This window comes from Artemia sp. Qi Xiang Cuo, unplaced genomic scaffold, assembly GCF_049724085.1.
Source record: "Artemia sp. Qi Xiang Cuo unplaced genomic scaffold, ASM4972408v1 HiC_scaffold_3193, whole genome shotgun sequence".
In the NCBI taxonomy this organism is placed as follows: Eukaryota; Metazoa; Arthropoda; class Branchiopoda; order Anostraca; family Artemiidae; genus Artemia; species Artemia sp. Qi Xiang Cuo.
The window spans coordinates 49,332-70,922 of NW_028300587.1; the positions used below are offsets into that span (position 1 = coordinate 49,332).

General features: G+C 34.9%; 1 protein-coding gene across 1 annotated transcript in view; it reads left to right on the forward strand.

Moving 5' to 3' along the window:
* The window catches only part of LOC148938514 (uncharacterized), a gene marked incomplete at its 5' end in the record, with an annotated part of 63,503 nt that overhangs the window by 22,802 nt on the left and 19,110 nt on the right, over window positions 1–21,591 (forward strand). The window contains 2 exons of the mRNA XM_089107736.1: window positions 15,460–15,594; window positions 16,304–16,474. Of these exons, the coding sequence (XP_088963862.1) occupies window positions 15,460–15,594; window positions 16,304–16,474 (306 nt within the window). The remainder of the gene's footprint in view (window positions 1–15,459; window positions 15,595–16,303; window positions 16,475–21,591) is intronic.

Genomic DNA, 21,591 nt, shown 5'->3' on the forward strand with positions numbered 1-21,591 from the left:
TTTTTTTACTCTTTTTCATGAATCTTAATATGACATGAAGTATGCTTGCGGCTGTACCAATCGTACTTTATGCTTGCTCTTAGACACAACACAGCTTTCCCAGTGGTACTGTATGGCAGGTTATCGCCACTACCTAGTTTATTGCATGTTTTTTTGTCATTACATTGTTCAGTGGAAGGATAAACACATAAGTCGTATCTTTCAAAAAGTGAATATGGAGCATTTTAAGAAAGTGTGTTCACATGATAGTTTTATTGTAGCATTGAATGCTGACAAGAAGATGTATTTGAACTATAAAACAAATACAAGTGGTAGCACTATTGGAAATGTATGCGTGCATTGTCATGACAGCAAGAAATTAAATTTCTTTGGAGTACCAAAAAAATTCTACTCTTATGATGGGGGATATGCGAGATTGAGATCTCCGGAGATGATTGCATTCAAAGAGAATGCCAACATAAAAATAATAGTTGATGAAGAGGGGCATCTTCTTGCTATGGCTTGTGGTAACATGTTACCCAGTGTTACACCCCATTGTCAGCTTTCAGGTATTGGAATTTAACGGAAGATCAAAAGAAGACAGGCATACTCTTCAACTAATATCATAAACCATATCTTGTCTACGTGCAGAAACTGTTACCTGTGTAAAAATAATGTGGTAATAGACAGTGAAATTGCTGGAAAAATAAAAAGGGTATTGGCAGAAAATATCAATAATGAATATAAAGAGGAATCGATGAAAAACAAAGAACCAACAAACATTATTACTACTATTGAAAATATAGTCAATGAACCTAATAATAGCAAAGACGAAATGTATATTGAACATTTTGATGACACCCCAGTAAAATAGTGTAGGACACAAAACGGAATAATGATTATTCTACTGATTACGAACTAAGACAAGACAATAGCTACAGCATAAAGAGAGAACATGATGAGTATTTTATAGAACAGATCCAAAATGTCAAAAATTGTTCAATGAAATTAATAATGTATAATTATGTATGCAACATTTTTATGTTAATATTCTACATGTCATTATTTCGGTAAAATATTTTATGCATTATTTTGACAGATTCCCATTATTTTTAGGGTATACTAGAACGTCAAACGCTTAGAATATCTATTTAAAAGTTGGAGATGTAAGAAAAGGAATTTTCAGAAACATATATAAAACTACTACTAACAGGTTCATAGCGGATATATTAGAATATGAGATAGGTTAAAAGAATTTTTAACAAAGTCTGAGAGAGGGATGAGCTGAATTTTTTAACTCGAAAATCTCCAATAACACGCAAACATCCGGACCAGACACATACATAAAGTGAGTTTTCAGTTTTCAGAAACAGTAACTTCCACGTTGAAGGTACAACTGATTTTATTAGAAGTGTTTTATGTCTAGTCAAGTCGTAATAAATTGTTTCTTCAATTAACTACTTGGATACACAATACAGAAATTTCATTCAAGAACTTAAGAAAAATTGTAAGTAAGTAACAAACTCTTTCTTGAATTCACCTCCTGGATGCACAATACCGAAATTTCATTCAAGATATTATGAGAAAATTGTAAATAACTAACAAACTATTTCATGAATTTGCTTCTTGGATATACAATCCAGAAATTTCAGTCAAGAAATTATGAAAAAATTGTAAGCAAGTAACAAACTCTTTATTGAATTTCCCTCTTGGATACACAATACAGACATTTCATTGAAGAAATTATGAAAAAATTGTAAGTAAGTAACACTCTTTTTTGAATTTGCCTATTGGATACACAATACAGACATTTCATTCAAGAAATTATGAAAAAATTGTAAGTAAGTAGCAAACTTTTTACTGACTTCACCTCTTGGATTCACAATACAGAAATTTAATTCAAGAAATTATAAAAAAAATTGTAAGTAACTAACAGACTCTTTCTTGAATTCGCCTCTTGGATACCCAATACAGAAATTTCATTCAAGAAACTAAGAAAGTTGTAAGTAAGTAACAAATTCTTTCTTGAATTCGATTCTTGGACTCACAACACGGATATTTCATCCAGGAAATTATGAGAAAATTGTAATTAAGTAACAAACTCTTTCTTGAATTCATCTCTAGGATACACAATACACAAATTTCATTCAAGAAATAACGAAACAATTGTAAGTAAGTAACCAACTGTTTCTTGAATTCACCACTTGGATAAAAAATACTGAAACTTCGTCCAAGAAATCATGAAAAAATTGTAATTTACTAACAGACTCAGTCCGGAATTTCCCTATTGGATATACAATACAAAAATTTCATTCAAGAAATTATGAAAAATTTGTAAGTTGGTAGCAAACTCTTTCTTGAATTCACCTCATGGATACACAATACAGAAATTCTATTCAAAAAATTATGAAAAATTGTAAATAAGTATCAAACTCTCTTGAATTTGCCTCTTGGATACACAGTACAGACATTTCATTCAAGATATTATGAAAAATTGTAAGTAAGTAACAAACTCTTTCTTGAATTCACCCCTTGGATTTACAATATAGAAATTTCATTCAAGAAATTATGAAAAAAGTGTAAGTAACTAACAAACTATTTCTTGATTTCGCCTCTTGGATACACAATACAGACATTTCATTCAAAAAATTATGAAAAAATTGTAAGTAAGTAACCAACTCCTTCTTGAATTCAACTCTTGGATTCAAAATACAGAAATTTTATTCAAGAAATTATGATAAAATTGTAAGTAAGTAATAAACTCTTCTTGAATTCACCTCTTGGATTCACAATACAGAAATTTCATTCAAGAAATTATGAAAAAAGTGTATGTAACTAACAAACTCTTTCTTGAATTTGCCTCTTGGATACAGAATACAGACATTTCATTCAAGAAATTATGAAAAAATTATAAGTAAGTAAGAAAATCTTTCTTATATTCACCTCTTGGATTCACAATACAGAAATTTCATTCAAGAAATTATGAAAAAATTTTAAGTAACTAACAAACTCTTTCTTGAATTCGCCTCTGGGTTACACCATACAGAAATCTCACTCAAGAAATTATGAAAAATTGTAAGTAAGTAACAAACTCTTTCTTGAATTCACCTCTTGGACACACAACACGGAAGTTTCATCCAGGAAATTATGAGAAAACTGTAAGTAACATACTCTTTCTTGAATTCACCTATTGGGTAGACAACACGGAAATTTCATTCATGAAATTATGAAAAATGGTAAGCAAGTAACAAACTCTTTCTTGAATTCACCACTTGGATACACAATAAATAAATTTCATTCAAGAAATAAAGAAAAAATTATAAGTAACTAACAAACTCTTTCCTGAATTTGCCTCTTGGACATACAATACAGAAATTTCATTCAAGAAATTATGAAAAAATGGTAAGATAGTAGCAAACTCTTTCTTGAATTCACCCCATGGATACACAATACAGAAATTTCATTCAAGAAATTATAAAAAAATTGTAAGTAAGTATCAAACTCTTTCTTGAATTTGCCTTTTGGATACACAATACAGAAATTTCATTCAAGAAATTATTAAAAAATTGTAAGTAAGTAGCAAACTCCTTCTTGAATTCATCTCTTGGATACACAATACACAAATTTCATTCAAGAAATAACAAAAAAAAATTAAGTAAGTAACCAACTGTCTCTTGAATTCACCTCTTGGATACACAATAAAGAAATTTCAATCAAGAAACTATAAAAAAATTGTAAGTAAGTAACAAACTCTTTCCTGAAATTACCTCTTTGATGAACAATATAGAAATTTCATTCGAGAAATAATGAAAAATTGTAAGTAAGTAACAAACTCGTCCTTGAATTCGCCTCTTGGATACACAATACAGACATTTCATTCGAGAAATTATGAAAAAACTGTAAGTAAGTAACAGACTCTTTCTTGAATTAGTCTCTTGGACGGACAATAAAGACATTTCATTCGAAAAATTATGAAAAAATTGTAAGTAAGTAACCAACTGTTTTTTGAATTCACCTCTTGTAAGCGCAATACAGATATTTCATACGAGAGATAATGAAAAATTATAATTAATTAACAACTCTTTCCAGATCTTAACTTTTGCAAAAGCGCAATATAAATGTCAGTCAAGAAATTATGGAAAATTATAAGAAGGTAGAAAACTCTTTTTTGAATTTGTCTCTTGGATACACAATGCAGAAAATTCTTCTCCAATATGCTGAATCTGAAAGTGTAATTTTCATGGAGATTCTTTGACATTTTAGGGTTAATTAACACTAGGCTTCGTGCGCTACTTACTTACAATTTTTCATAATTTGTTGAATGAAATTTGTGTATTGTGTATCCAAGAGTCGAATTCAAGAATGAGTTTGTAACTAACTTACAATTTTTTCATAATTTGTTAAATGAAATTTCTGTATTGTGTATCCAAGAAGTGAATTCAAGAAAGAATTTGTTACGTACTTACAATTTTTTCATAATTTCTGGAATGACATTTCTGTATTGTTTATCCAAGAGGCGAATTCAAGAAGGAATTTGTTACTTACTTACAATTTTTCATAATTTCTTGAATGAAATTTCTGTATTGTGTATCCAAGAGGTTAATTCAAGAAAGAGTTTGTTTCTTGCTTACAATTTTTTCATGGTTTCTTCAATGAAATCTCTGTATTCTGTATCCAAGAGGCGAATTCAAGAAGGAGTTTGTTACTTACTAACAATTTTTTCATAATTTATTGAATGAAATTTCTGTATTATGTATCCAAGAAGTGAATTCAAAAAAGAGATTGTTACTTACTTTCAATTTTTCACAGTTTCTCGAATGAAATTTGTGAATTCAAAAAAGAGTTCATTACTTACTTACAATTTTTCTTGCAACCTACTTACGATTTCTTGAATGAAAGTTCTTCATTGTGTATCCAAGAAGTGAATACAAGAAAGAGTTTGTTACTTACTTACAATTTTTTCATAGTTTCTTGATTGAAAATCGCTGTTTTGTGCGTTCCAGAGGGGAATTTAGAAAACGATTGGTTGATCACTTAAAATTTTTTTGTCATTTCTTAAATGAAATTTCTGTATTGTGTATCAAAGAGGTGAATTCAAGAAGGAGTTTGCTACTTACTTACATTTTTTCATAAATTTTCTAATGAAATGTCTGTATTGTGTATCGTAGAGGGGGATATAAGAAAGAGTTTGATACTTACTTACAATTTTTTCATAATTTTGATTAAAATTTCCGTATTGTGTATCCGTGTGGTGAATTCAGGATAGAATTTGTTACTTATTTACAATTTTTTCATAATTTCTTGAATGAAATTTCGGTATTGTATATCCAACAGGCAAATTCAGGAAAGAGTTTGTTAGTTACTTACAATTATTTCATAATTTATTGAATAAAAGTTCGGTATTGAGCATCCAAGTGGTGAATTTAAGAAAGAGTTTGTTACTTACTTACAATTTTATATAATTTCTTGAATTAAATTTCGGTATTGTATATCCAAGTGGTGAATTCCAGAAAGAGCTTGTTACTTACTTACAATTCTCTCATAATTTCCTGGATGAAATTTACGTGTCGTGTATCCAAGAGGCGAATTGAAGAAGGAATTTGTTACTTACTTACAATTTTTCCTAATTTCTTAACTGAAATTTCTGTATTGTGTATCCAAGAGGCGAAATAAAGAGTTTGTTACTTACTTATATTTAGTATCCAAGAGGCGAATTCAAGAAAGAGTTTGTTAGTTAATTACAATTTTTTCATAATTTCTTGAGTGAAATTTCTGTATTGTGAATCCAAGAAGTGAATTCGAGAAAGAGTTTGTTGCTTACTTAAAATTTTTTCATAATATCTTGAATGAAACGTCTGTATTGTTTATCCAAGAGGCGAATTCAAGAAGAGTTTGATAATTACTTAAAAATTTTTCATAATTTTTGAGTAGAAGTTCTGTATTGTGTATCCATGAGGTGAATTCAAGAAAGAGTTTGTTGCTTCCTTACAACTTTTTAATAATTTCTTCAATGAAATTTCTGTAGTGTATATCCAAGAGGCAAATTCAGGAAAGAGTTTATTAGTTACTTACAATTTTTTTAATTTCTTGAATGAAATTACGGTATTGTGTATCCAAGCGGTGAATTCAAGAAAGAGTTTGTTACTTACTTACAATTTTTCATAATTTTTTGAATGAAATTTCTGTATTGTGTATCCAAGAAGCGAACTCAAGAAAGAGTTTGTTAGCTACTTACAATTTTTTCATAATTTCTTGAATGAAATGTCTGTATTGTGTATCCAATAGGCAAATTCAATAGTGTTTGTTACTTACTTACAATTTTTTTTTCTTGAATGAAATTCCTGTATTGTATATTCACGAAAGAGTTTGTTACTTACTTGCGATTTTTTCATAATATCTTGAATGAATTTTCTGTATTGTGCATCTAGGTAGTGAACTCAAGTAAGATTTTGTTACTTACTTACAATTTTTCTTAATTTCATGAATGAAATGTCCGTATTGTGCATTCAGTAAGCAAATTGAAGAAAAAGTTTTTTATGGCTTTATTAAAAATCAAATACTATTAATAAAATCAGATGTATTTTAAACGTGGATGTTCCTGTTTCTGAAAACTGAAAACTCTTTCTGGCTGTGCGTAAGGACGGGGTGTTTGCTTGTCGGTGGAGATTTTTGAGTTAAAATATTCAGCTCATCTCTCTCTCTCAGACTTTAGTAAAATCTCATTTTCTAATATATCCACTATGAGCCTGTTAATAGTAGTAGTATCTATATTACTGAAAATTCCTTTTATTACATCTCCAACTTTTTAATAGATATTCTAAACGTTTGACGTTCTAGCATACCCTAAAAATAATGGGAATCTGTCAAAGTAATGCATAAAATATTTTTATTGGAATAATAACATGTATAATATTACCATAAAAAATATGTTGCATACATTATTAATGTCATTGAACAACTCTGGACATTTTGTATCTGTTCCATAAAATACTTCATCATGTTCTCTCTTGATGCTGTTGCTACTCTATTCTCTTAGTTCGTAATCAGTAGAATAATCATTATTCCATTTTGTGTCATGCACTATTTTTGCTGGGGTGTCACCTAAATATTCAATATCCATGTCGTCTTTGGTATTATTAGGGTCATTGCCTATATAATAAGTAGTTGTAGCAACGTTTTCTGACAATTTGTTGGTAATCGATTGATCTTTATAATTCTTAGTGATATTTTCTGCCAATACCCTTTTTATTTTTTCGGCAATTTTGCTGTCTATTACCACATTATTTTTACACAGGTAACAGTTCCTGCACGTAGACAAGATTTGGTTTAAGATATTAGTAGAAGAGTATGCCTGTCTTCTTGTGATCTTCTGTCAAATGCTAATACCCGAAAGCTGACGATGGGGTGTAACACTGGGTAAAATGTTACCAAAAGCACTAGCAAGAAGATGCCCCTCTTCATCAACTATTATTTTTATGTTGGCATTCTCTTTGAGTTCAATCATCTCTGGAGATCTCAATCTCGCATATCCACCATCATAAGAGTTGAATTTTGTTGGTACTCCAAAGAAATTTAATTCGTTACTGTCATGACAATGCACGCATACATTTCCAATAGTGCTATCACTTGTTTCATAGTTCAAACACTTCTCTTTGTCAGCATTCAATGCTACAATAACACTCTCATGTGAACACACTATCTTAAAATGCTCCATCTTCGATTTTTTAATGATACGACTTATGTGTTTATTCTTCCACTGTACAATGATTAATGACCTCTAAACATGCAATAAACTAGGTAGTGTCGATAACCTGCCATAGAGTACCACTGGGAAAGCCATGTCGTGTCTACGAGCAAGCATAAAGTACGATTGGTAAAGCCGCAAGCATATTTCATGTCATTTTAAGATTCATTAAAAAAAAATTCAATTCCAAAAAAGTTAATGTTTTGAAAAAGAATGGCACAAGAATGTACCCTATGAGCCCTTGAATCATCCCTCACCACCCTTTAAAAAAATTAAAGTTTTCATAAGTCACCTACATTGTTTAATATTTCCACTTGCTAATTTTGAAAAAAAAAAAGACATAGGAACGTACCCAATGAGCCCTTGGAGCATCCCCCACCTCCCTAAAAATATTAAAGTTTTCATAAGTCACCTAAATTGTTTAATATTTTCACTAGCTAATTTTGAAAAAGAAAGGGCATAAGAATGTACCCAATGAGCCCTTGAATCGTTCCCCTCCCCCCTAAAAATATTAAGTTTTCGTACGTCACCTAAGAAGAAAAGCCAATTTAAGTCACAAAATCTTCTTGGCATCGCGAACCAATTTGTTTAATTGATATCAGTGATGTTCTACTAACATTTATGTCATGTTACCTACGACATATCATTCTTCTAGACTCGCCTCTATTAGTACACATTTTTAAAACTTTTATCCTCTTCAAATGATCCAATTCAAAACATAATTAATTACATGCTTTTTTTCAAATCTTTGAAAAGGATATACCTTTTTTATCATTATTAGATGTCACTAAAAATGTAATCAATTATGGACGAGATGAAAAAATGTACCTAATGAGCCCTTGAAACATTCCCCACCTCTTTAAAAAAAAATTAGTTTTCATAAGTCGCCTATATTGTTTAATATTTTCACTAGCTAATTTTGAAAAAGAAGGGCATAAGAATGTACTCAATGAGCCCATGAATCTTCCCTCACCTCCCTAAAACTATTAAAGTTTTCATAGGTCACCTAAGAAGTAAAGCCAAGTTAAGTCAAAAAATCTTCTTGACATCGCTAACTGTTTCCATAGATTGATACCAGTGATGTTATTCTAACATTTATGTCAAGTTGCCTAAGACTTATCATCTTCTCTAACTTACCTTAAACGGTGCGCCCTTATAAATCTTTGATTCCCTTCATACAATCCCAATAAAAATATGAATAATAACGAGCTTTGTTTCACCCCTATGAAAATGATATAACTTTTGTATTATTAATAGATACCGCTAATAATGCAATCAATTCTGGACGAGATGCAAAAATGTACCCAATGAGCCACCCCCCTAAAAAATATTAAAGTTTTCATAAGTCACCTACATTGTTTAATATTTCACTAGCTAATTTTCAAAAGAAGGGCATAAGAATGTAGCCAATGAGCCCTGGAATCGTCACCATCTCCCTAAGAATATTAAAGTTTTCATAAGTCACCTAAGAACTAAAGCCAAGTTATGTCATAAAATATTCTTGACATCTCTAATCGTTTTCATTGATTCATACCAGTGATGTTATTCTAACATTTATGTCAAGTTGCCTAAGACTTATCATCCTCTCAGACTTACCTTAACTGGTACGTACTTTTAACTCTTTTATCCCCTTCATACGATCCAATTAAAAATATGAATACTATCGAGCTTTGTTTCACACCTATGAAAATGACATAACTTTTTATCATTATTAGATACCGCTAATAATGCAATCACAATATAAACAATGTCCCAAGGTGGAATTGTGACAAAACAGATAATGCGTACGTTGATTTCGACAACATCCTGTTGCATAAATTCAGGGTAAATTCACTGGAGGTCAAGTGATGTCACTCCCGGTCGGATTCAAAAGATGTGTGGTATTGTACTGGTCGTATTGTATCTCTCTGATTGTCCTAGAAATAGGCGTGTGATCTTATTCGCCCTGTTGTTCGCCCTGAAACAATAGATATTCCCAGAAATCAAGGAATGTCATTCTCGGTCGGATTCAAAGGGCTCGTGGTCTTGTACTGGTCGTATTTTAGCCCTCTGATTGGCCTAGAAAGAGGCTTGTGGTCTTGTCCCAGTCGGAGATGGACCCCCCTCCCTACTCTGATTATCTGATGAGAATCAAACTTGTGAAAACTAGACTTTAGAAAAAGAGAGACTAAGAATAGACGCATAGAAACTTGAATATTCTAGTCTGTACAGCCCGTTAAAGACTAGGTACAGTTAGGTTTCGAAAACGCAGGTTGCGAAAGTTACGTCAAGTATGTCACCACTAGATCTGGAAAAGCTTCGGTAGTTTTTGATGGATATGACAATGGCTCTTGGACGAAAGGTATGACTCACCAAGAGTAAACAGTGCCCAGTGGTAGAATTCACATGTACAACGAAGTTAACAAGAATGAAGGAAGAGTTCTTGCAAAACTGCACAAACAAGCAGGGGATAATTCTAGCAATAGAAGAAAAATTGTCCTCAGCAGGTTGTTCGGTACAACATGCCTCTGCTGACGCGGATGTTCTGATTGCAACCACAGCCATTCATAGTGCAAGAACTCAGTTAACGTGTCTCATAGGCAACGACACTGACCTCCTTATCCTTTTCCTCTATCATGTCACTGCCACCCACAAAGGCCTGTATTTCATATCCGAGACGAAAGCTTCAAACGAACATAAGCTATAGAATATTTGCTCCATCAAAGAAAAACTAAGGGACATATGTGGTACAATTCTATTTCTGCACGCGTTCCTAGGCTGTGACACCACTTCGAGATTACGAGGAATGGCTAAATCTGTCGGACTGTCATTGTACCGGTAAGATCCGTCTTTCCGTGAGGCCGCTAAGGTCTTTTTGGACTCGAAGGCTACGAAAGACGAGCTCGTTGTAGCTGGTGAACAAGCTCTTTTAAGAATTTATGAAGGAAGGCCTGAAGAAACTCTCTTGTCCTTGAGACATCGTCTGTTCATGGCCAAGCTCGCTTCCTCTTCCGCATTTGTTTGCCCTGATAAAATGCCTCCCACACCCTCAGCTACGAAGTTCCATTCTTTTCGCGTGTATTTGCAGGTAATGGAATATAAAAGTGAGGCTGCTGCGATGAAACTGGAGAACTGGGGATGGTGATTGTCCGCTGATAGTTACATCCCAGTATTGACAGAGAAGAAACCAGCTCCCCAGAGTCTTCTTCAAATTACCCGCTGCAAATGTAAATCAGGTTACGATATGGCCAGATGCACTTGCTGTAAGAATTGCATACCCTACACACTTGCTTGCGGAGAGTGCATGGGAACAAGCTGTAATAACTCTGAACCAGCATGTCTAGAAGAAGAAGAATTTTAGTGTTTTGCAATAACGGGGGTTGTGCTCTTTTGTAGTGCTCATTAATGAAATGATGATTCTCAATATTATGTAGTCTAAAAATGATGATTATCAAAACTCTGATTTACATATAGACTTGTTAAAGTTTTGTTTTGCAACTGTAAAAGAAGCCGACAATAAGAATGATTTTTCAAGTTTCTATGCGTCTTTGCCTATAGTTTCCCTTTTTCTGCGGTCTGGTCTTCACACGGTTGATTCTCATCGAATAACCAGGTTTCCAACGATTAGCGAAGCAAAAACGAGTGGGGTACTTCTCTGCTCCTTTAAATTGCCGTTCGAGATTTTCCTGTATTGCTGTTTGAAGTATTTCAGGCTTCCATTGATCTGATCTTTCTAACACTTCGTAAGAGAAGCTATTTCCTTTATATTTGCGAATGAGTTTTAGCAGATTTTGGATATGTTGTTCAGCGATTTCTTATAAATATTTTAGTGTAAAAAAAACCTTCCTAAATGTCAAAACTGGAAAAAACTATTTTTTTGCTCCCTTCCACCCTCTTTAAGCAGCCCCAGAAGGTTTTCCCGGCGGGCGATTTTAGTGGATCTAGGGTATGTTGTTCAGCAATTTTTTCTGAACATTTCGGTGTAAAAATCCTTTTGTTGCAATTTTTCCCGCTAAAATCGTACTTTTACTGGACTATTGTTTGCGTCTTTAAAACTTATTTCCCAGTACCATGTAAAGAACCTTGCGTCACTGAGGTTGGGGGAATATGACGGTCCCAAGTCTGTTAAATGAGGTGGGTTGGGCTGTGGGTTTTCAAACCACACCCGGGACCCTGAGGGGCAACCCTCAGAGGAAAAACACCAGCAACTGAAACGCCTACAACAGCCTTGGATGGATCACCCCCCCCCCCAGATAACGACCCCTGCATGCCCCCGGCACCAATTTTTGACTGCGAAACAACAGCTAAAGATGGGTTTTTGGAATGTGAGAACGATGAACCAGATATCCAAGACAGAACAAGTTATCAAAGAGATGAGACAATACCTCACCGATATACTCGTTCTCACCGAAATAAGGTGGACGGGAAATGGATTAAAGAAATTTGATGATAGGTATGCAATGGCATTTAGCGGTCACCCTTCCGTCCACCACGCTGGTGTAGGAATTATGATGTCACCACTTGCACTCAAAGCAATGGCGAACTGGACACCAGTTAGCGAACGTATATTGATAGCTTGTTTCGTATCTAATGATACAAAATGACTATCATCGCCTGCTATGCTCCGACCAACGAAGCTGATGATGATGAAAAAGATGCTTTCTACAACATGCTACAATTGGTCACCAAAGACGTTCCCATACACGATTTAATCTGTGTTTTTGGTGATCTAAATGCTAAAGTCGGTGCAGATCGTCAGTACTCCCCTGAAGCTCTGGGCCCACATGGCATCGGAGACATGAATGAAAACGGTGCAGTCCTAATTGACTATGCCCTAAGCAACGACTTGGTGATAGGCGGCAGTATGTTCGAACATAAAATGATTCCCAAGTACTCGTGGGTGTCCCTCGACGAACGGACAAAAAACCAAATCGATCATTTCCTCATATCAAGGCGCTGGAGAAGTAGCCTGCTCGACGTGAGGGGATTTCAAGGAACGGACGTGAATTCAGATCACATCTTGATGATAGCCGAAGTAACAATTAAACTGAAAGCTCAGAAGCCGAAAACCGACGCCACAACACACAAACAGTTCGACACTGATAAGTTGAAAGATCGTGATATCCGCAGAAGCTTCTGCATATCACTACATAACAAATTTAAAGCGTTAAACCGGCTCGATGAAGCTGAAGACTCTAGTGTTGAAAACATATGGACCTCAGTGAAAAGTGCATACCATGAATTCGCGAAGGCCAGTCTTGGCTTCAAGAAAAGAAAGAAAGAAAAATGGATATCGGATGACACCTGGAAATGTATCCGTAAACGCAAGGAGACCCGGACGCTTATCCTAAACACGTTGAGCCATGAACAAAAAGCCCAGTTACAGCTCTGTTACAAAGAAGTGGATAAGGCGGTTAAAAGGAGTGCAAGGAAAGAGAAAAGAAAAGTTATCGAGGAAAAAGCAGCACTTGCAGAAGAAGCTGCTAAGAAAGGAGACTCGAAAATGGTGTATCGACTAACGAATGAGATAGTCGAAAAGAAAACAATCTGAACATCCCTTCTAAAAGATGAAAATGAGGGCGTAATCTCGGACCCACTGGAATCTGACGAGAGATGGGCCTCGCATTTTGAGAAAGTCTTAAATAGACCGAGACCTGACGATCCAGAAGTAGTATCTGACAAACAGTTTTTACAAATTAACGTAAGTGCTGACCCCCCAAGCACTGAAGAAGTCACGACAGCTGTGAAAAAGCTGAAAAACGGACAGGCACCTGGAGTAGATGGGATCACGGCAGAGATACTGAAGGTGTCCCTTCGTGCCTGCATAACCGTTTGGACTGCTCTGCTAGTGGCCATCTGGAATAGTGAAAAAGCTCCAAAAGACTAGACCAAAGGTATACTAGTAAAACTCTTCAAGAAAGGCGATGCGCTAGTCTGTGACACCATGAGGGGCATCAACCTAACGTCTGTGCCTAGCAAAATACTAGCCACAGTCATACTAGAACGCCTAAGAACAGCCCTAGATTCACACCTCAGAGAAGAGCAACACGGGTTTCAACCTGGTAGGTCTTGCTCTGACCTTACTTTCATTCTAAGCCTGATGATGGAAGAGTCAAGAGAATGGAACAAAAAGAAGTACCTGCTCTACCGAGATACTTTATGGAAGATTCTAAATTATTACGGAGTACCTCATAAACTAGTCAAAATGATAATGACACTTTATGAAGATAGAGAATGCTGCGTTCGCACAGAAAATGGGGACACGCGTTTCTTCAAGATAATGTCTAGAGTCAAACAAGGTTGTGTACTATCCCTGTTCCTGTTTGTCATTGTAATGGACTATATTCTACTGCAGTCTTTAGGCTGTGGAGTGAAGATTAGCAGCCGGCAGATCTCGGATCTGGACTTCGCAGATGACGTTGTTCTTCTCGAAGAAGCGAAACAGCGACTGCAATGGCTACTCCACGCCATAGATGAAAGGCCGAGAAAGGGGGACTTCCGGTGAATGTCAGTAAGACAAAGAGCATGGCCACATCGGACACCCCGCTGATACTAAAAATGCAAAGGTAAAGCAATTGACCAGGTCAAAGAATTTAAGTATCTTAGGAGCTGGATTGAATATGATGGTGAAATAGCTAATGAAATTAAGAGGAGAATTGGACAGACGACATCGGTTTTTAATAATTTGAAACTAGTTTGGCGCAGTAGTAAATACTCTCTGCGCTTAAAGCTAAGACTCCTAAATAACAATTTGATGTCCATTCTCCTCTATGCTAGCGAATGCTGGAAATTAAACATTCAACTGGAGAAACATGTCCTAGCTTCTGAGAACATGTGCCTTAGAAGGATCCTGAACATATCGTGGCAGGAAAAGGTCACCAACATAGAAGTCTGTCGGCGAACCGGTCAGCCATTAGTTACTGACCTTTTGATGCGTAGGAGATGGACGTATCTTGGTCACGTCCTTCGTATGCCAGAGGATCGACTCCCAAAAACAATATGTGAGTGGTGCCCCGAGGGGAGGCAGAAAAGAGGTCGACAAAGACACACCCTACGACGGCAGTACAACCGGGACCTGAGAAGTGCGGAGCTGTCTCTTCAATCACGGTGGGAGGATATCACGGCTGCAGCTCAGTTCCGAGATGTCTGGCGAGGCTTCGTAGACGCCCTATGAGCCATTCCTGGCTCTGCAGGATCCAAGGTCTAAGGTAAGGACCTTGTTTCAGTAATTTTTCGCTTCTTTTCCATAAATCCGCAGAACGAAGTTCATCTTTACCAGTCATTGGGCGAAAAAAAGTCCTACTATTTAATACCATCTTTGTCGTTAACAATGTCGGGATTTTTTTGGGGAGGGAGGGTGAAAGAAACTTTATTTTTCCCAGAGGAAGGACAAAATAGTAGAAGAACCTCTTTTACCTCATATTTTGAAGTGTCTTTCTTAACATCTTCTAGTACTGACCTATTTTGAAAATTTATGAGCTTATGGGTGAAAGGATAATTATACAAGCTGGACACGCCAATGATAGTGGTCAATCAATCTGTGCCGGTACCAAAAACTGAAACCCCTAAGTACACTGGTTAATACCATAGACATATGCTTCAATTTGATTATTATTCAATTTTCATTGCCACTCACGTGACATGTGTCTTAAATGTAATGCTAAGTTAGAGACACTAATTGTGAGATTAAAGTTTCATTTCTATTTCCTTTCATATACATAAATTCCTTTACATTAAAATTTTAATTTCTTTTTCAGCTACTCGTTGGAATTTCATTTTCGAAGAAAACGTTCACATCAAAGAGAATTTTTAGAGCAGTGCCAAATATTGAATTACTTGTGTTTGGAAGAAGTTATATCTCGTTTGGCGAAAAAGTAGCCGGCAAAATTGAGGTAAAGCCAAAGTATATTTTTCCAAAAAAATAGCCAAAACGAGGGAAAAAAATTAACGCAACTCAGCCAGAATATACTCTGGAATGTCTAGGGTAACTTGCAGTATTTTATTTTTCCTGCTTAATTTTAGACAAAATGTCAACGTTAAAAGCACACAGAAAAATGTAGCACCCTAGTTACTTTTATTTTCCACCGTCAATGAAACACTACAGAAGTTTTAACTTGTTCTACTAACCCTACAGCTTCAATTCGTCAACACCCTACCAAGTCTCTCAACGGACCACATGAAAGAATGTTAAAATAAAGTATGAAATGCACGCATGGAGAGCACACATGTCCTCTTCACCTGAAGAAAACGAGATATTCATAAAAAACAATCGTGAAAACTTGTGTTTCGAGCTTAAATATAAGAAAAAGTAGCTTAAAGAAATTATAGTCAACACCTTATTCACGTCGTTTTGAAGTTTATTAATTGTGCTCTGGAGGGGAAATTAAAGATATATTTATTGCAAAAACATATCAAAATATAATTTCTCTGAAGGTTTATGTAGTACCTGTCATAAATTTACCGTATTGACTCGTATGCTAAGTTTAGATATGGTAATAATATCTCTCATTCTGCAAAAATTGCCTCAGGAAAATCATGCATCTAGAGAGTTTAATATAATAAAATATCCATCTCATTTGATGTTTCAATCTTCTTTTCCAGTCTATGGTAACTAACAAAAACGGGATAATTCACAACGCACCCTGGCCCCTGATTGTTAGAAATACTGCCCGGCAATGTACAAGGCGTATGATGAAAAAGGCTGCAAAACATAACCGTACCTTGTCTTGCCTGCGAGACGATGGTGCTCAAGCATGGAATGTTACTGTTGAGGTAAGGTATTAGCTTTTTAGACAATATACATTACTGCAAAAGACATTTTGTTATGCCTAAAAGAAAAGAGTGAGTTTAAGATTTTTATATTAAGACCTTCAATAGTTTTATAGGAGCAGTTTTTTTTTCAAGGACTTAAATGATAAGAAAATTGTAAGAACTGCGATGTGTAGCCGAATAATTCAGCTTAATTTGGTAAGGTAGTTTACATTTAGCTATGTTAGTTAGTCGTCGAGTAACATATACAAAAATATTTTTTCAGTTATGTCAGGTTTCCCCTACCTTCTTTAAAGGAAATATACCACAGCATAAGTAGCTAGTGAATAAACAGTAAATTAGAAATCATTCTCACTTTATAAATCTGTTCAAGAAATGTGAGGTATTCCCTCCTGTTTTGAGCATAAAAAAAATATTTTATGCTATGCATAGTTTATTTCATTTGCTGATAATTGCCAACAACTTATAAAACTAGCGTTATGTCTTTTTTCCTTCATATTTATTCAATCAGGAATGAAGATAGATAGATAAATTGTATTTGATACAAATATAAACAACACAAATAATTAAATAAAGCCAACAGGGAGCTAAACTCGAATGGGAGGCCAACAATTATTACAATGAGTTCAAATACACCAAAAATAAAGATAAGGAAGATAAACCAAAAAACATCATAACATATAGAAGGATAAGGACAAAGGAGGCTACCCCAGCACGGCACAATCTAAAAATAATACTAAGAAACAAATTATCAAGAAGAATCACCCCGTCATCAAAGGTTAATAATATATTCTACGTAGTTAGTCTTTAACAATGATCGGCTATTAAGATTTTTAAACTTACTATTCGATTTAAGCCTATTTACTATATAAAGGATTAGATATCTTACTGAAAACTGATCTCTTTCCTAAATAACCCAAGGGATTCCATACGCTCCAAAACGAGCCGACGAAGAAGCGAGTGAGCGAATAGGGGTAACAAGAATTTGTGATTCATAAAAATAACTCCCCGGAGAATGAATATCATAATGCCAGAGCGATATTTGTAATTCCCTAAGTTGATTAAGGTTTAATATATGAAGAAATAAAAATAAAGTTTTTGTTTCACAAAGATTTTGAAGTCGTGCAGGACGATGAAAGAAAGTACCAAGGATTCTTACGGATTTATTTTGCAATGTCTGGAGGTGTTTAAAATGATTAGGAAATGCATTTAGGTAAATAATGGGACAATATCTAAGGTATGATTCTATTAAAGAATGATAAAGAATTTTAATAATTGAAAAAGGAAAAAACATACTTTAATCAAAGTAAACATCCTAAATTTTGGGCTAATTTTATACGGGGATGGTCAGAATGACTACGGAAACATAAAAGCTCATCAAGAATAATCCCCAAATATCTATATGTCTTAACCCGTCTAATTCTACACCCAGAAACAACTAACTCATCAATCCCAACCTTAGAAACTCGTTGCTTAGATCTCCCAAAAACCATAAATTCTGTCTTAGACAAATTGAGAACTAGACGATTACAAGAAAACCACTGGATAACTGAATTCATTTCAGACCCCAGGTTCTCGATCAAAAATGAAAGGGTTTTAGATTCAACAGATACCACTGTGTCATCTGCAAAAATAAGTTCTAGGCTATCCTTATAGGATAGACGGTTAGGGAGATCATTTATATATATCAAAATAGTAACGGTCCAAGTATAGACCCCTGGGGCACTCAAATATCATCCAGGGAGTTAGTCTTAGACAGATGGCCTCGTAGGTCTACCTGGAATCCGCGATTACGTAGATATGACTTTATTAAATCCAATGCCTTTCCACGAATCCCAGATTTATTCAGTTTTCCAAACAAAATGGAATGATTTAGAGTGTCAAATGCTTTTTTTATATCGTAGAAAATGCATGATACATAATTATTATTATTCAGTGAAGTGAATGAAGAGCTTGTCTTATATAAACATCAAGGCGTCCCATTTATTATTAATTGAAAATGGTTGGACTTTTTAATAAACAGGCGTTGATTTGGAAATTGGTCATTATCTGCAGGATTTAGCAATAGTCTGTGATTGATAATTGTTTATGAAGCCAATTTAATTTGTTCAGAAGCCCAATTGGTTAAGTCTTTAAAACAAACAGCTGTGGAAATTGAAAAGTAGATACATTGAGGATTTTGATTTTAACATATCATTCATTTGGTTAAAAAGATATGCAGGTTTTTCAGTTCTTTTGAATCTAACGGAACTCTTTAGTTTTCAAATTTTACTTTAGGGAAGATTTTGTCCAACAGAAAAGTTTATGAAATCATATTATCACTCCTGTATTTCAGCTATGTCTGCACAATGAAGGTAAAGCACTGTCTAGATTATTGGAAATTAGTAAGAAATGTAATTGTAAATAAAATTTTAATTGTTATTGATTATTTTGTGGCTGTGTGTTTTTTTTCAGGCTACGTATCGAAATATTAAAGTAATTGTAGTTTATATTCCCTACAAACAGCGATGGCTGTTGTACATTGACAGAGTGTCTTTTCTTAGTAGTGGAGGGGTTCCAGTTCTGGACGGGGCCTAGTAACCAGATCCAAATAGGCCCTAGCAACCGGAAGGTGTTATTGATTTTTGATCTATCGCGTACACTGGTTGTTACATAATAGTTAACTGTTTACTTATGCATAGCCCTAGTAAAAAGATCCTGTGAGGCATTAACAGATCTATTATCTACGCCTGATCTATTGATTTCTATTACTACAGGAGATTTTTTTCTTCGAGATTCCTTGTTTTCGAGACGTTTTCCCCTCAAAACGCTAATCAGGTGTAGAACCCCCCCCCCCCATATCTAAAAAACTGATCATGGTACTCCTTACTCCAGTGTCTGCTTATTTAGATGACAGGTTTTTTCGTGGGGCTTACACGAGACTATTTTCAAATTTATTTGAAAATTACGATGATCTTCAAATTTATTTTCATTGCTGCTAACACACGAAGGTTCCCCGTTATATGATCTTTTATTGATTTTCTGTGTTTGCAGCAAAGGGTTCCGTTATGTAATCATGTATTGATCTTCAAATATGTAACGAACACCTGATATTTTTCGATACTCAGTCATGTCTGTTCCCTTACCGGGTAGTGGTCCTGGGTAATTCTTTTGTCCCATTAGAGTATAAACTTTGCATGCAAGCGTAAAAATTCATCGGTCTAGCTTTCGAAATAAGTTGTGACAGAAGATTTTCTAAGAAGAAAATTATCCGAGCCTAATTACAGGTAAGATTCTTTGCACACTAAGACTAGAGGTTACCCCTCTCTCTTCTCCCAAAAAATATGGTGAGCATACTTAAAGTGGAGCTGATATAAAATTCCATATAAAATTAACAAGTAAAAACGTAACCCCTCCCGCCATTTCATAGCTCTGTGGGCTATATAATAACCACGTCAAATATGCTTTACTACCAAAATCACAGTAATGTAATGTCAGATGCAGCTGGTAAAATAATCTAGAGGTATTTAGCTTCAAGCTAAATTATCGCGCGCGTCAAAAGGTTCCACAGTCACCCTAGTATTACTGAATTGCGTAATTTGGGACCTATTCTGCATAGCAAATCTTACCCATTAATAGTTTTTGAATAAGGGTGTGTTTGGCATCTGCTATCGTGAACTAGATTAGTCGGTTTTTGACCAATTACATTTCGGCTTTTGACGGTTTTAATAACTAGCGTAAAATGCTCACATAAATGTAACTTATTTATGCAAGGGGTGGATAATATTTTTTTTTAATGCTAAATACAATTAGCTAAACAAGAGTCTTTTTGAGTATAATAATGAATTGTAGAGTAAGGTTATATACCGTAAACAAGAGGGGATATGCGCTCATTTTGTTGGTATATAAGTACTATATTTTTGGCTCTGCGTGGGATATTAGAAGTGAATGTAATGGGGAATCAGGAAGTTTGATGATGTGTTAAGGACGTGGGTGGCCCTGCGTTGACTATTAGAAGCGAATTTAGTTGAGAATTTGTTGAAACTATGATTTTTGACGGTAATTATTTGGAAAACTAAAACAGTTGTTCGAGTTAAATTTAAGAGGAACATAATGCATGTTGAAACCAAGACTTTGAGGGCATTTATTTGAAAAAATTAAACAGTTATTCGACTTAAATTTAAGGGGGACATAATACATATTGAAACTATGAATTTTGAGGGCAATTATTTGGAAAATTAAAAGGCTTATTCGCGTCAAATTTACTGGGAACATGTTTAAACTAGAGTCAAGTTATTGAGAACAAAAATTTATTCCTTATTTCAGTAAATGCCTAGCCAGGAAGGGGTTCCCCACCAAGAAGGCGAAGGTGAATGATAATATTGGCACTTCTGTGTTCCCTCGACAAAGCCGTGAACTCGCGGGGGCTTCACTGGCAACACTACAAGTTGAGGATGTGACCACTTCACCACCATCATTGCAAGGCGAGAATACACCCACTTCTGCGCCCCCCAGACCCATGGCTAAGATGCTGGGCCTTCATTACCCATCACGCACGGTAAAATTGCGCAGAGGGTGAATCCTACCGTAAGAAAAAATTATGCCTACGAATTATGCCTACAAAAAAGTCTTTTTTTTATATGTTTCAAGCAAGGTGGAGTGCCAAAATAGTGGGATATCGGAAGAACTATTGTTGGCTGCCTTTGAGAGGGGGTTAGAGGGCGTTGCCCATCCTATAGTGATAGGTTTTTCATCACAATGAAAATAATACATTCCTTTTTCGGTTAAATATACCAGTTCAAGAGAAAAATGGATGTTAATATTTTCGTCAACTCAAGGGCGAGAGCTTTGTGCCTCAGATTAATATTATTCTTTTTAAAGGATGAAATCATATGTGTTTCAAGGGAAAATAAATTGTATTTCTTTTTATAAGTTTCCAAAAATGATTTTGGTTGGATTGGCCAATTATTGAACGAATTCTTTGGCGAAGAACCAACGCAAATAGACAGGGCTGACCAATTTTTGAAAAATTTCCTTGGCAAAGGAGTGACTACCCTGCAAATGGATACATATATATGCATCCATTTCCATCCATGCAAATGGATGATATCATATGTGTTTCAATGGAAAATAAATGTTAT